Source organism: Brienomyrus brachyistius, unplaced genomic scaffold (assembly GCF_023856365.1).
Source record: "Brienomyrus brachyistius isolate T26 unplaced genomic scaffold, BBRACH_0.4 scaffold369, whole genome shotgun sequence".
Classification (NCBI taxonomy): Eukaryota; Metazoa; Chordata; class Actinopteri; order Osteoglossiformes; family Mormyridae; genus Brienomyrus; species Brienomyrus brachyistius.
The window spans coordinates 16,864-30,621 of record NW_026042644.1 but is presented as its reverse complement, the minus strand read 5'-3'; the positions used below and the strand labels follow the sequence as shown (position 1 = coordinate 30,621).

At 44.9% G+C, this 13,758-nt stretch overlaps 1 protein-coding gene across 4 annotated transcripts; it reads right to left on the bottom strand.

Moving 5' to 3' along the window:
• Positions 1-34: 34 nt before the first annotated feature.
• On the bottom strand, positions 35-11,316 carry LOC125728851 (L-aminoadipate-semialdehyde dehydrogenase-phosphopantetheinyl transferase-like). 4 transcript variants are annotated; one of them, XM_049005530.1, is made up of 8 exons: positions 10,980-11,316; positions 10,442-10,670; positions 8,975-9,096; positions 7,360-7,524; positions 7,127-7,204; positions 6,819-6,947; positions 2,525-2,628; positions 35-2,130 (listed from the first exon to the last, which is right to left on the bottom strand). In XM_049005530.1, the coding sequence occupies exons 1-8, from the start codon at positions 11,121-11,123 to the stop codon at positions 1,791-1,793; spliced, it is 1,311 nt and encodes a 436-aa protein (XP_048861487.1). In that variant the 5' UTR covers positions 11,124-11,316; the 3' UTR covers positions 35-1,790. The 4 variants fall into 4 exon arrangements, with proteins under 4 accessions (XP_048861487.1, XP_048861488.1, XP_048861490.1 ...); XM_049005531.1 differs by having other exon boundaries at positions 2,014-2,628; XM_049005533.1 differs by lacking the exons at positions 35-2,130; positions 2,525-2,628 and adding an exon at positions 2,708-2,825.
• Between the last annotated feature and the right edge of the window lie 2,442 nt (positions 11,317-13,758).

Below are 13,758 nucleotides of genomic sequence, written 5' to 3'. Positions count from 1 at the left end.
ACAGCACTAAATGCAGACATAACTAAAGTTAAACAGCAGCCCAAAAGCAAGCTTACTGAGCAAATTATACACGATATTGCCAAAAGTATTGGGACACCCCTCCAAATCACTGAATTCAGGTGTTCCAATCATTTGGAAGCAATTGGGAACAACGGCAACTCAGCCACAAAGTGGTAGGCCACGTAAAATCACAGAGCGGGGACAATGCATGCCGAGGCACACAGTGTGTAGAAGTCTCCAACAGTTTGCAGAGTCAATAGCTACACACCCCCAAACTTCATGTGGCCTTCAGATTAACTCAAAAACAGTGCACAGAAAACTTCATGGAATGGGTTTCCATGGCCGAGCAGCTGCATGCAAGCCTAACATCACCAAATGCAATGCAAAGCGTTGAATGTAGTGGTGTAAAGCACGCCGCCAGTGGACTCTAGAGCAGTGGAGACGTGTTCTCTGGAGTAACGAATCATGGTTCTCTGTCTGGCAATCCGGTGGACAAGTCTGGGTTTGGCGGTTGCCAGGAGAACGGTACTTGCCTGACTGCATTGTGCCAAGGGAAAAGTTTTGTGGAGGAGGGATTACAGTATGGTGTGGGGTTGTTTTTCAGGGGTTGGGCTCGGGCCCTTAGTTCCCGTGAAAGGAACTCTTAATACTGCACAAAACACAAAACAAGATCCATAAGAACATGGATGAGCAAGTCTGGTGTGAAAGAACTTGACTGGCCTGCACAGAGCCCTGACCTCAACACGACAGAACACCTTTGGGATGAATTAGAGCCTGCAGAGATTGCAAGCCAGGCCTTCTTGTCCAACATCAGTGCCTGACCTCACAAATACTCTCCTGGAAGAATGATCAAAAATTCCCATAAACACACTCCTAAACCGTGTGGACAACCTTCACAGAAGAGTTGAAGCTATTACAGCTGCAATGGGTGGACCAACTCCATATTTTTGAATCATCTGAGTTTCCATTATTTCTAAAGGGAAAATTTGCTTTGATATACTGTACGAGTGCTTTGGCTTACGAGCATGTTTCTGGAACGAATTATGCTTGCAATCCGTGGTTTTACTGTATTTTCTTCATTGTACTTCCCCTTTATTCCCTTGTGCTCCTTCCTACAGTACTTATCCTTGACATATGACATATGACATCAGCACAGAAATGTTGGTATCTGTAACTTCTTGGATCAGGTCTGCAACTTTATCCAGTCGTTTTGCAGATTAAGCCATCATATATTAGTTCCTCATAAAATACTTCTAATTTTGTAAGTGAAAACCCATTACTTAAGAAAGCTTACAATATTGCACTACATGTTTAGCACAATAACTATTCCAAAAGCAGCAATTAATAATTATAATCCATCCATCCATTTTCCAAACCGCTTATCCTACTGGGTCGCGGGGGCAATGGGCACGAGGCAGGGAACAACCCAGGATGGGGGGCCACTTATATACTGCATATGCATTATCACTGATTTTACTACCACAAAGTCAGACACATTCTCAGCTGGTGTTGGACTCTGCAAGGGCTGCCCTTAACCTTTGTGGACCTAGAATTTCAAGGTGTAGCCAAAGGGTGGAGGGGGTCCTGATCAGTGACCTCAGGATTGCATCTTTGATTTTTGCAGATGATGTGGTCCCATTGGCTTTGCCAGGCTGTGACCTGCAGCATGAGCTAAGATGGTTTGCAGCTGAGTGTGAAGCAGATGGGTTGAGGATCAGCACCTCCAAGTCTGAAACCATGGTTCTCAACCAGGTGGATTACCATGTCCAGGTTGGGGATGAAATGCTGCTTCAAGTAGAGGAGTTTAAGCATCTTGGGGTCTTGAGTGAGGAAAGAAGGGAGCGGGAGATTGATAAGCAGATCGGTGCCGTGTCAGCAGTTATGCTCCTCTGCATCGAAAGAAGCCAGCTGAGGTGACTTGGGTATCTAACTAGAATGCCTCCTGGACACCGCCCTGGGGAGGTGTTCCACGCATGTCCAACTGGAAGGGCAGACCCAGGACACGCTGGAGAGATTATATCTCTTGGCTGGTCTGTGAACGCCTTGGTTCCTAGGTGGAGCTGGAGGTGGCGGCAGGGGAGGAGGAGGTCTGGGCATCCCTGCTCAGACTGCGGCCCCCGTGAGCAGGACCTGGATAAATGGCAGAAAATGGATGCATGGATGGATGGATATTAGAGGGAAATATGAGAAGTTGGCTGGCTCTTCTGTAAATGGGTTTGTATGTGATTTTGATGCTAAAGCACGAAATGTGCTAGATGAATTGGCCCCCCGAACAACTTAAAACAAGTAAGCAAAGATACACTGTACCATAGAAAAATGCAGATACTTGTCAGTTAAAGAGAAGCAGCAGGAAAGCGGAACGCAGGGAGAGGGAAACTAGATTAGTAGTGCTTCAAGACATACAAAGCATCTGCGTACATCAGAGAGCCATACGTGAAGCATGACAGGCACAAATCTCCAAAATGATTGCTGATAAAAACTCTGTAGTGCCATCTCTTGATGCATGCAGCTCTGATAGCATTACCTCTGCCTTGATAGATGGGAATGGAAATGAGGGAAATTGTGGGTTTGTACGAAGCCAGGTGGTTGTATCGTGCATCCACTGGGCACATGAGGGCACCTAAAATACTTAAGAGAACAAAGAAAGCAGATCGGGGGGAGGGTAGCATCTAGTTCAGTGGGTTACGCCTCTGTGCCTGTGATCAGAAGGTTGCCGGTTGGAGCCCAGCCTCAGCACATCTGTGGGTCCTTCAGCAGGGCCCTTAACCCCCAGATCCCTGGGTGCTGCTATGGGTGTCCGTCCTTCACAGTCAGCTTGCTCTCACCTATAAAGAGCAAGTTGGGGGAGGCGTAAAAGAGGATTTCCCCAAAGGGATCAATAAAGGAATCATTTCTGTTAACAGAAAAGTGGTGTGACTGCACCAGCCATTGGAGAAACCAAAGAAACAAACGGAGACAAATGACCAAAACAAAGAAATAAAATGTGTTGTGCTGCTGGCTGCCAAATTAGAATTTCAAAAAGTAACAAGCTTCATTTTTATGACATTTGAAGTGCAAACAGATCTAGATAATATTCACAAATTCAGAGGGCACAGTGAATTAACCCCATAAATAATATTTAGCCCTATAAATATGACATTTTTACATTTTAATGTATCCTTATTACATAGCTTATTGTAATGTTTATTCTTTATTAATTATATATTCTTACTACTACTCTAAACCAACAGTATTTCTTTTGGGATCAATCTAGAAATTATAGCAACAGCAGTAGTTGTGATGAATGGAATAAGATGTATATATAAATATACACTCATGCTGCCCTGCAAGTGCAGCTTGAAGTCAGTGTATAATTGTTACGCAATTGCTGATATTGTTAATAATAGCCCACATTTTGTATAGTCGGGTTTTATGTCCTTGTTGCTGGCTAGGCAGTTCATTTGTTTGTAGTACGCACAAGTCATCAGACCAATCTCTGTATTTAAGGTTCTGGACAATAGCACAAGGCCTGCATACCTGCTGGGAATTATGTGACTTCAGTTTTCCTTTTGTGTGCATGCTTGGTTTTCGACCAGACAGACAAAAATGTAACTTGGGCCATTTAGTTACATCCTTGACCCACTGATCAGACAGTGAGTGTGGATAAGGAAACCTAACCCCATTGTTGAGTGTCAATTTATTAATGCAAGATATTTCATCTTTTGCTGGCAAAGCATTGAAATGACGGAAGAAGTCGTCCGGATTATTCATGTATGATTTTGGTGCTCCCACCTATATACCGCTACATCTGATCTCTCTTTTGGCCCCCACTTGCACTCTGCGGGCAAAACAAGTCATCTTTGTTTGCAAACATGAAAGTGGTCGTTAGATTTTTCAATTATTTTACCCACTTACAAGGCACTCAATGGAATAATGACTTGCATTACTGATCTCTTAACCTTCTACACTCCCCCCAGAACGATATGTGCCCATGATCAGCTCCTTGATCTTCCAACTCCAAGATCCCCCACCTTCCAGTCATCATACACCAGAACAATGAAATACGGTGCCAGCAGCAATTAAAGAAAATGAATCACTTCCTTGCTTTAAAAAAGCTATTAAAGACATGTTTTACACTAGTTTTTTTGTATTTTAGTTTTAATTTCTTTTAGCTATCCTGCATTTTTACTTTTTAATTTTACTTAAATGAATTCTATTGCATTCCAATCTTTCATCATTGCACCTTCATTTCACATTTTTATTGCCTCTTATCTTGTATCACTCAGTCTCACCCTTTATGTTATGATTTGACGTTCCCTTTCGGAAATATCTGATAACCACATCTGTAGTTGCTTAATCTGTATAGCTGCTCTACCTTTTATTCCACACATAAAGTTCTTTGAGCTGCCTTTCATTTATGAAAGGTGCTACATATATAGAGCTGATTAAAAGTTTATTAATAGAAAATAACGGTAAAGCTCATGTATAAACTATATATTTAACAAATGCCTGCTTACAAAGCATCATACATCTGAGGGAGCAGGGTGAGCCAGGGTGCCGGGATCAAATGGAGGCAAGGACCTTGCTGAAGGGCCCAACTGTGAAACCGCTCTGCCGACCACAGGATTTGAAATCGCTACCGGTGGGCTTGGAGTCCAAAGCCGCCGAGCCACACGCTGTTCCTGCTCAGCGATTACAGCAACACAGGAGTGAGTTTTATGATCAATGAAAACAGACAGAGGCATTCAGGAACAGGAATACTGTACTGTGAACGGAGGCACTCACCCACCCCTCCCGCAAAATGAAGGACATCGCTTCCACATACCCCCGGGGCCCCAAAAATCTGCCTGCAGTGTGACGTCACTACTGGGCCCTTAACCCCTACTGCCCCTGCTCCTCGATTATAACTCGTATGTGACTGCAGACAAAAGCATCAGCCAGAGAAGTAAATGTACAACAGAAAATCAATACTTTACTGATCTCGCCTAGCCTTTCTTGCACTCCATGAGAGAGAGGGACATGCAAGTTGGGATCAAGGTTGGGGGTCACAGTGCATTACCCCGTCATTCAAACTAGTACCCATACAATCATGAGCAGGGATTCCAAACCCACCAAGCCACTCAACGATCCCTGACATGAAACACACTTTTATTTATTTTGATATTGCAAACTATTACTCAGAAATCCACCTTAGATTCTTAGGTTATACACACTGGGTGGTTTATTTACATAGGCACACCAGAATCACTTTAGTGGGCATTCAGAGGAGGATTTTTAAACACTGCTGTTGCACTGAGCTGATACTTGTGCCCAGGAGCTGGGTCAGGCCCCATAGTGCAAACATATCAATACCGACAGCATGTGCAGGAACAGAGGACCTTTGCCACCAGGAGCATAAATCATGCACCTCATCGAGATGCAAATAAAGTCACAGATAAGATTCATGACTTCCAGAGAACTCCAGCTGGTAATAGCTTCGGTGGAATATGACATTCAGGGGTGGTTCTCTCTCACAAACAGATCATATGGGGGCAGCGTGTGGCTCAGTGGGCTAAGCCTGTGTCCTTGGAATCAGAAGGTTGCAAGTTCGAATCCAGCAAGCAGGTTCGAATCCTTGAGCAAAACCCTTAACCCCCAGCTCCCTTGGCAGCAGCCCTTCACAGTCAACTTACTCCACAAAGAGCAAGTTGAGGGAGGCATAAAGATTATTGATCCCCTATAGGGAAATTAAGCATCAATTATTATATATGTTCTTCCACCTGGAAGCATCAGTCACCTAGAGACAAACTGAAATCCACATGATCTGACAAGTTCATGAAGACCTCCCTACCTGACAGAACCTTCTATTGTGGACTGAGCTCACTCTACAGTTACATTCATTGGTGTCCAGCCCCAGTTTCACACTGTCCTGTGTTTTGCTCTACAAGTACTGTGAAGCCCCTCCCCCAATTGTCTTAAAAGTGTCTGCCAGAGCAATAAAGGTAAAACAGAATAACTTTACTGATCCCACTATTGGAACTATCCTTCCCCTACCCCTTCTTGCTCTCCTTGACAAGCACAGGTTCCTAACCCGCCACGCCTCTCAACGATCCCCGACATGAAACAATCAAATATTGGACTTAACTGTGATAGTATTCCTCAGAAACCCTTCTCAGATTATACACTCAGTGGTCACTTTACGTAGGACCAGCATAAACCATGCACTTCCTGGAAATGCAAACAACATATCATAGATAACATTTGTGATTTCGAGAGAGCTCGAGGTTGTCATGTCATCTGTGGAAAATGACCCTGTTATTTAACACGCGGTTCTCTCCCACCAACATAGAGCAGGCCTGTGGGAGCATCAGGGACACACATGCAAGGCAGAAGCTACATGAACTCAATATGTTCATGTAGACCTCCCTACCCAACAGAACCTTCTATGGTGCCTGCCCACCTCACAGTAACAAACACCAGTGCCCAGCTCCCCTGCTTCACACTGTCCCGCTTGTTGATCTTTTAGTACTGTGAACCCCACCCTTTGTCATTTCCATTTGCCGCACTGCGGTCCTGCAGAACACCACTCTCTGCTGCTGCATAACTGGGTGGTGTGTGGCTCAGCCTATTAGGCTTGTGATCAGAAGGCTGCTGTTTCAGATTCCATGCTCGGCGGAATAGCCAAGAGTAAGGCCCTTATCTCCCTGAAATGATCCACAGGCTTTGTTAGCTTCACAATCTGAAAATAACCAAAAGGAGCACCACATTCTGACCCGTATGGTGGGCTGAGAGGTCAAGGTCAGGTGCGTTAACAATGAGGCTCAGTGAGAGGGACCAGCAGGCTGGGGGGGGCCGTCCACCTTCTTCTGGAAATCCTCCCAGTACTGTGCGTCCTCATCCGCCAGTGGCACGGCTCCGGAGATGAGGTCATCAAAGGTCAGCAGGGTGAACCGCTGGGGCGGGGAGATCTTGGAGCTCCAGTCATCCCCCTGTAAAGGTCATCACACTCATATCTCACTGTCATGTCCGGGTTGCATTAACACCCAGCAGAAGCAGGCCCCCAGGGATCAGAACCACACCAGGTTCTGCTCAGCAGCGCCATGAGCACATGGCCGAGGGCTACGTCAGTGTTAGGATGCTGGCGGCCCCACCCCCGACCTGAGCTCACATGAGCTACAACTCCGGCAGGGTGCTCCATCTTCCCCAGTGCGACAGCCACGTGGTGGTCCTGGTCCAGCAGACTCTCCTGTGGGGGACACCAGGGAAGCCCTGACCGTCGTTATGGGCTAGAGCTGGAACACAGCCATTTACCTCCGTTCGAAAAAACATACTACTACTTACTACTATGTACTGTACTATGCTGTCCTCTCCATCAAGGATCACCCCTCAGCTCCCCCTCACCTCAAACACCCAATCAGGATCTTCCTCCTCGGAATCCAGGCACATCCTTGTATCCCGATACACCTGGCCCTCCTGCATGCGCACAGGCGAGATGTGGAACTCCACCCTCTGCAGGTTGAACCCCACACCAACTCCAACAGCCTTAATAAAGCTCTCTTTCAGGGCCTAGACACAAGGCGTGAGCAGAGACCAGCTCATGTTACTGGTTAATCATCTCCCTGTTTCCAGCCAGTGTGTACAGGTAGGGTTGTACTGCATATGTAATTAGTAAGCAGAGTAAGGGAACACAGGCTGTGTTCCTCCCCTTGTGCTGCTCTACAGAGTGGGTCCGTAGATCTTTTGTCCCTGCAGTGGTCAGATTCCACAAAAGTAACCAGCACTGCACTGTGGACACTCACACATACACCTGGAAGGTAGAGGCACCTCCAGCCTTCCACATCATTGCACTATTAATATTACTATTATTTTTATTATAGATCATTATCGTAACTGATATGTCCCATGTCTCCTCACACTGAACCACCTAACCTCATGGCCTATGTTTACATATTCCAGCATTCAGCACATATACAGTACAATCCCAGGTTGTAGACTCTGGCTGCTATTTGGTTATTTGTATACAGTACATTGTTTACATATTTAGGTCCCTTCAAACTGTGCTCTTATGTTGTGTATGGTGTCATGATATTAATAAAGATTTCTCTCATCTTTCGAATGTATATCATAAGACTTGCACGATTATCAATTATTCTGTGGTCCTTCATTCCATCGGTCATCAGATTTCATAACCAGTCAAGTGAAGTGCACCAATTTCTACTACTGTCTGTCCACTACATACAATTGTACACTGTATATATTCACTGCATTTGTGTGACGTTTATATTGTGTATTTACATCCTACAGGGTGCAATATCCGTATCTGTGTCGTTATACATGCAATTATTCTTTTCACTATGTACTTGCAATACCTGCAATTTGCGTGCACTGATTTTTCACACTTATTACCTATTGAAAAGCATTTTCTGATTTGCCTTCTATTGGCATTCATCTATAATTTTAAGCTGTAGTAACAAGTAAATTTCCCCCTGGTGTGGTATCAATAAAGCCTTATTTTTTTTGTTGTACATTTCCGGAGCAATCAATGATATCCATCATCCATATAAATTTGTTAATACTTGTAAGCGATCCATTTACAGCTTCAGCACCTCTACCTCTCTGTGATTCATACCCAGTACACCATAAGCCCCAACAGTGAGCCTTTCTTTAAGCTTAGGAATCACTCCTCTTGCATGGCAACATCGGCAACTGGACGCCCAAAAGACTAACTCGCCTGCTTCAAAAACAGAAGGCCTACCCCTGCTTCTCTATCAGAGTGCTACAGAGTGCCTTCTGACCTGAGGGGCCATCCAGTATCATTCTTATTCCCAGTGCGAAACACCTGTAAGCTTTTCATGAGGTTTACAATTGACAATAGCATCTCTGCCGCCTCTGCTTAGACCCGTTTGCCATCAGTGACCCGGAGCAGGAGCCTTGACACCCAATTACCTATTACATCCTGTAGAATTTTGTGGCGAGTGTGCGGCAATGTGTGCTGGTCAGAGGTCACCATGGTTACCCAGTGTCTGTAGAACATATCCAGTTGTGTCCACTCTGACCCCGCCCCCTGGATGACCACCCATTCACGGTCAGTAAACTGTCTCCTCATGATTTGGAAGAAGTGTGGCAAAGAACCACTACCTGGAACACAAAAGAACAAAAATATTGCTACTACTACCAAATACTAATTCTTGACTTCCCTTCATGTATCACACACTTGATCTAATTAGCAGGTTACTCCAGTTCTAGAGTGCCAGAATAAACAGCAATCTTTGAATTTAGAGTAACACTGCCACCTAGTGGCTAAGCAGGCCAAAAAAAAGAAATTCGATCTTCCAACCACTTATCTAGCCACAGCGTTGCAGAAAGCACAAGGCAGGCAGTCACCAAGTGCAAGCTGCAAGTCAATGCCAGGGCAGACATACATGCACATACTATGGGCAATGTAGTAGCATCAATTTAAGATAAGATGAACTTCAATAATCCCACAAAGGGAAACTTCTGTATTACAGCAGCAGTTACAGACAATACACACACAACATGAGCAAAGCGCATAAATATATTTGTATTGTTTCTGCTTGTTTTCCACAAGCACGTGGGATTTGAATCCCAGTCCCGGGAGATGTAAGGCACCAGTATCTCTCATGCAGCCACCATCAACCCAAAAACTCATTCCTGTGAACGTTAACATTAGCATCATCAACCTGCCAGAGAAACGGGAATAGTGTTGCTAATGATTAACTGACAATCGATTATTTGCCATTAAGGATTTAGTCGATCAAGAGTTCCAAATTAAATTAATAAAATTTAAAGTCTCACACATTTCCATATCAGCGATTAGACCTATACTGTAATGTCTAAGGCTGATCTAAAGCTGTCCGTAGGCTCTACATTGCCAAATGGTGCCTGTACCGGCGCAAAAGTGATTAGTGCTAATATGCTTAAAAAGGTATTTTTTCCCCCCCAATACAATCCTTGTACAGGCCTATAATTTAATAACTACGAATAATGCAATAAGCCAATAATGTCATATGCCAATAATAATTATCCATTGCCAACGTAATGACATTGATAATGTAATATCAATTTAAAGTAAAAACTAATGTTTTCAATGTAAAAACTGGCCAATAATGTAACAACTTATTACATTACTGGCAGCTACGACATAATTGGCTTCTACAATTCCTTTATTTAAGAATGCATTCAACGGTAATATTGTGTGTGGATGGGGGGTGCCGGGGGGTCAGTAAATAATCAAGTAACTGCTCAGTAATATTAGCGAATGTAGATTAAGAAAAAAACCTTTAAATTTGCAACCCTAAAAAGGACATTACTAAAACGCCCTCTAGGTCACCGTACAGGAGGCCGAACAAACAAACATGCCATCAGTGGCTGACACTGAACTCCATGCATGCTTTAACCGGCCACAGGAGAGACGGACACCTGAGCCATGCGCTGCAGAAGGCGGATTTCAGAGAGCGTCTACCTGGCCGGCCTGTCTTCATTACGTCCACGCCCACCTGCAGCCCACACTCTGCAGCCAGGACGGCGAAGTCCCCCTGGTGTGAGACGTTAAAGCTGTAGCTGCGGGTGGCGCTGGGAGGGGTAGGGCGGGCCAGGAAGGGCTTCCCTTTGGGCGTCCTCTCAAGGCAAATCTCATTCCAGGGCAGAGCCATCTTCTCAGAGATTAGCTTTCTCATCAGCAGCCGGCCTGCCTGTGAGGACACACACGCTATTCACTGCCCAAGAGGAATTTACTTATGGCAATTGTGCACTTCTGAAACTTTAGAAATAGCGAGCTAATAACAGTACACACGCGTATTCATTCTGGTAAGACACGAAGCTCAGGAACTCCCTGAAATGGAATTGGAAAAAAAACGGGTCTCTACTGGGTCTGGGAGAATTTCATTATTTTACATGACGGGATGGAGCGAGAAGTTCAAAGTGTTTCCAGAACCACAGACAAACGTGAGAGCGGCGCCATTCCGCGTATATAAAGGTGTGCGGCAGAAACCCGCTCGTACCATAGCGAACTTGGCGTCTCTGGCGAACACGAACCGCCCGATTCGCTCTTTCTCCTCGCGCTGAATGCAGCGAGCGGCGAACAGCCATTGACTCGAGCTCGGCGTCCACGAGCCGCAGCGGAAAGCCCAGCGCGCGCTCTCCATTTAGCCAACTAGCTAACAGACTCCCCGAGTGTAATAGAACATCCCAGGGCGTATTCCGGTTATTTAGCAAAATTTAAGTCCCACAATATTACATAAATGCATTTCCGTGCTTAAATTAACCAATGATCAGCTCTATACACCTAATGTACTAACGCCAGAAATATACTATATAAATTTACCAATACCCAGACTTTTTTTTAGTGACCGCATTAGGGGCGGTACTTTATAGGAGGCTGGCATTATAATCTGACCAATAGCTAAGCAAGATTTCTGAAGGCGTTGCTCCGTCGTGTACGCAATTTAAAATGCGTTACGCAATTTCCAACCCTGTTCCGGTAAACCACACCCCTTGTCACTACCAACGTGCAAGTCCGGCAGGAGCAGCTGATCGGCCGGAGGGATGAAGGGTCGCATTGTGATTTACTAGTTGAAAGTGGGACTGTGCCTGTTCAGCTAGTTGTCAAGAAACCTTGACGCTCCAGTAGCCGAAGAGCTGACACGGAATTCCACAATGAGCCGCGTTGGTTGCATCAAGCTCCGTTTTAAAACTCGTTAACCTTAGTTCCATAACCTATAAAGATGTGCACTAAAATCACTGAAAATAATTGCGTGGCTCTGTTCTAGCAGAGAAGTTCATTTGGTGAGCCAGGAGAAGGCTAGATGCGGAACCTCCTTAGTCGTACGTTGCTCAAGAACGTCGGTAATACTAAGCTAGCTACAATGTGTAATATAGGCAGTACATGCTAAGAGAAGTATATATGACATAGTACAAACAAGTAAAAGCACAGGACACTGCATCATTGGATGCTGACAGTAAAGTGCAATTCTTTGGAATTTGTGTCGGTTTGTAATATGAATTAGACTGGATGATCGCTGCGATCCAGCAAATGTTTTCATTTGCTGACTGTGACTCTTGGCTATGCTGGAAATAATTTCTCTGAGGTAGGCTAATTTATCCATTTTTGAACATCACGCTTTAATCTTTGTTTCAGGAGCAACAGTAGACTTTATAACCAAGTAGTCTTATAACTGGAACTTTAATTCGTGTTTTTTTTTATTCGCACGTATTCGGGCTAAACAAGTAGTTATGACAGTCCAGAATTACACCATAACCGCTCTGACGTAATTCTCTTTCGTAAAGTCACCGCAAAATTTACAGCGATCATCCGATACCCTGATGTATTTTCGAGTCTACCACTAGGACTTTGCTGGGCTAATACATGCACTCGTTTTAATGAATTCAAATGATTGATTGGCTGATCATATGACTAAATATCAAAATAAGTTTAAAATGAACTATACGGAACCGGGGCGGCATGGTGGTGCAGTGGTTAGCCCATGGTGGTGCAGTGGGTGCCTCTGGGACCCGGGTTCGAATCTCTGCCTGGGTCACATGTGTGTGGAGTTTGCATGTTCTCCCCATGTCGTCGTGGGGTTTCCTCCGGGTACTCCGGTTTCCCCCCACAGTCCAAAAAACATGCTGAGGCTAATTGGAGTTGCTAAATTGGCCTTAGGTGTGCATGTGCGAGTGAATGGTGTGTGAGTGTGCCCTGCGATGGGCTGGCCCCCCATCCTGGGTTGTTCCCAGCCTCGTGCCCATTAAACTCCGGACCACCCGCGACCCAGTAGGATAAGCGGTTTGGAAAATGGATGGATGGATGGATGAACTATACGGATGCCTATTGCTGCCCCCATGACAAAATAGTTTAGGTAAAAAGTTTGCGCAGTTTCTCGTTATAAAAATAATACTTATATCATGATGACGAGAAAAATGTTTCTCAGTGCTCAGTGGTATCTACATGTATTTGCTATTATAGTATATAGGTTTGAATGACCATAAGATTCAACTTTATTGTCAATGTGTTTGTCATCTTTTCATATTGTCATGTGTGTTGTTTTTTGAGTGGTAGGGACGGTGTTGCAGAGATGGTGTGTCTGTGTGTGTTTGTGTGTGTGTGTGTTGTGGGGAGAGGGTTGTAACTCTCGTAAATCAAGAACACAGACACTGGGATATACAGTTGTCACGAGCTTTTCATGCCTTTACATCCCAAATTCTGAGAAGATATAGACTACCCAGATACATAGCTTTAAACAGTTTAAACAGTACTTGAGACTTTTGCATAGTGCTGTAGGATACTATTCCTAAAGACACCCCATTTTTTGATTTCAGAGAGGTGGATCAGGGAGAACAGGGAGGGGGGGCGGTGGTGATCCGTAGCTGTGCGCCTGCGTTGGAATGCTTTTTGGGACAATTGCACGTTATTCGCTGGTGTCTGGGGGCTGCTGTCAATTTGTAGACTGCCAGTCTCAAGCACTAGACCTACCTGTAACGAAGTAGGAGTCTTTGTGGAGTGCAGGCTGGCTGTCCTATCAGTTAATCTTCTGTAGTCTTACTGCCTGTTGTTCAGATCAGGTAATCCATCTGAAGCTAAGCAGGTTTGGGCCTGGCCAGTACTTTCATGGGAGACCAAGTAGGAAAGCTGGGTTGTTGCTGGAAGAGATGTTGGTGTGGCTGACTGGTTAGCCTATCCTGCAGTCTGTGTGGATCCCAATGACGGGGACACTGTGCTGTAAAAATGGTGCCGTGAAACCGAGGTCCTGACTTTCTGAGATCATAAAAGATCCCTGGGCATCT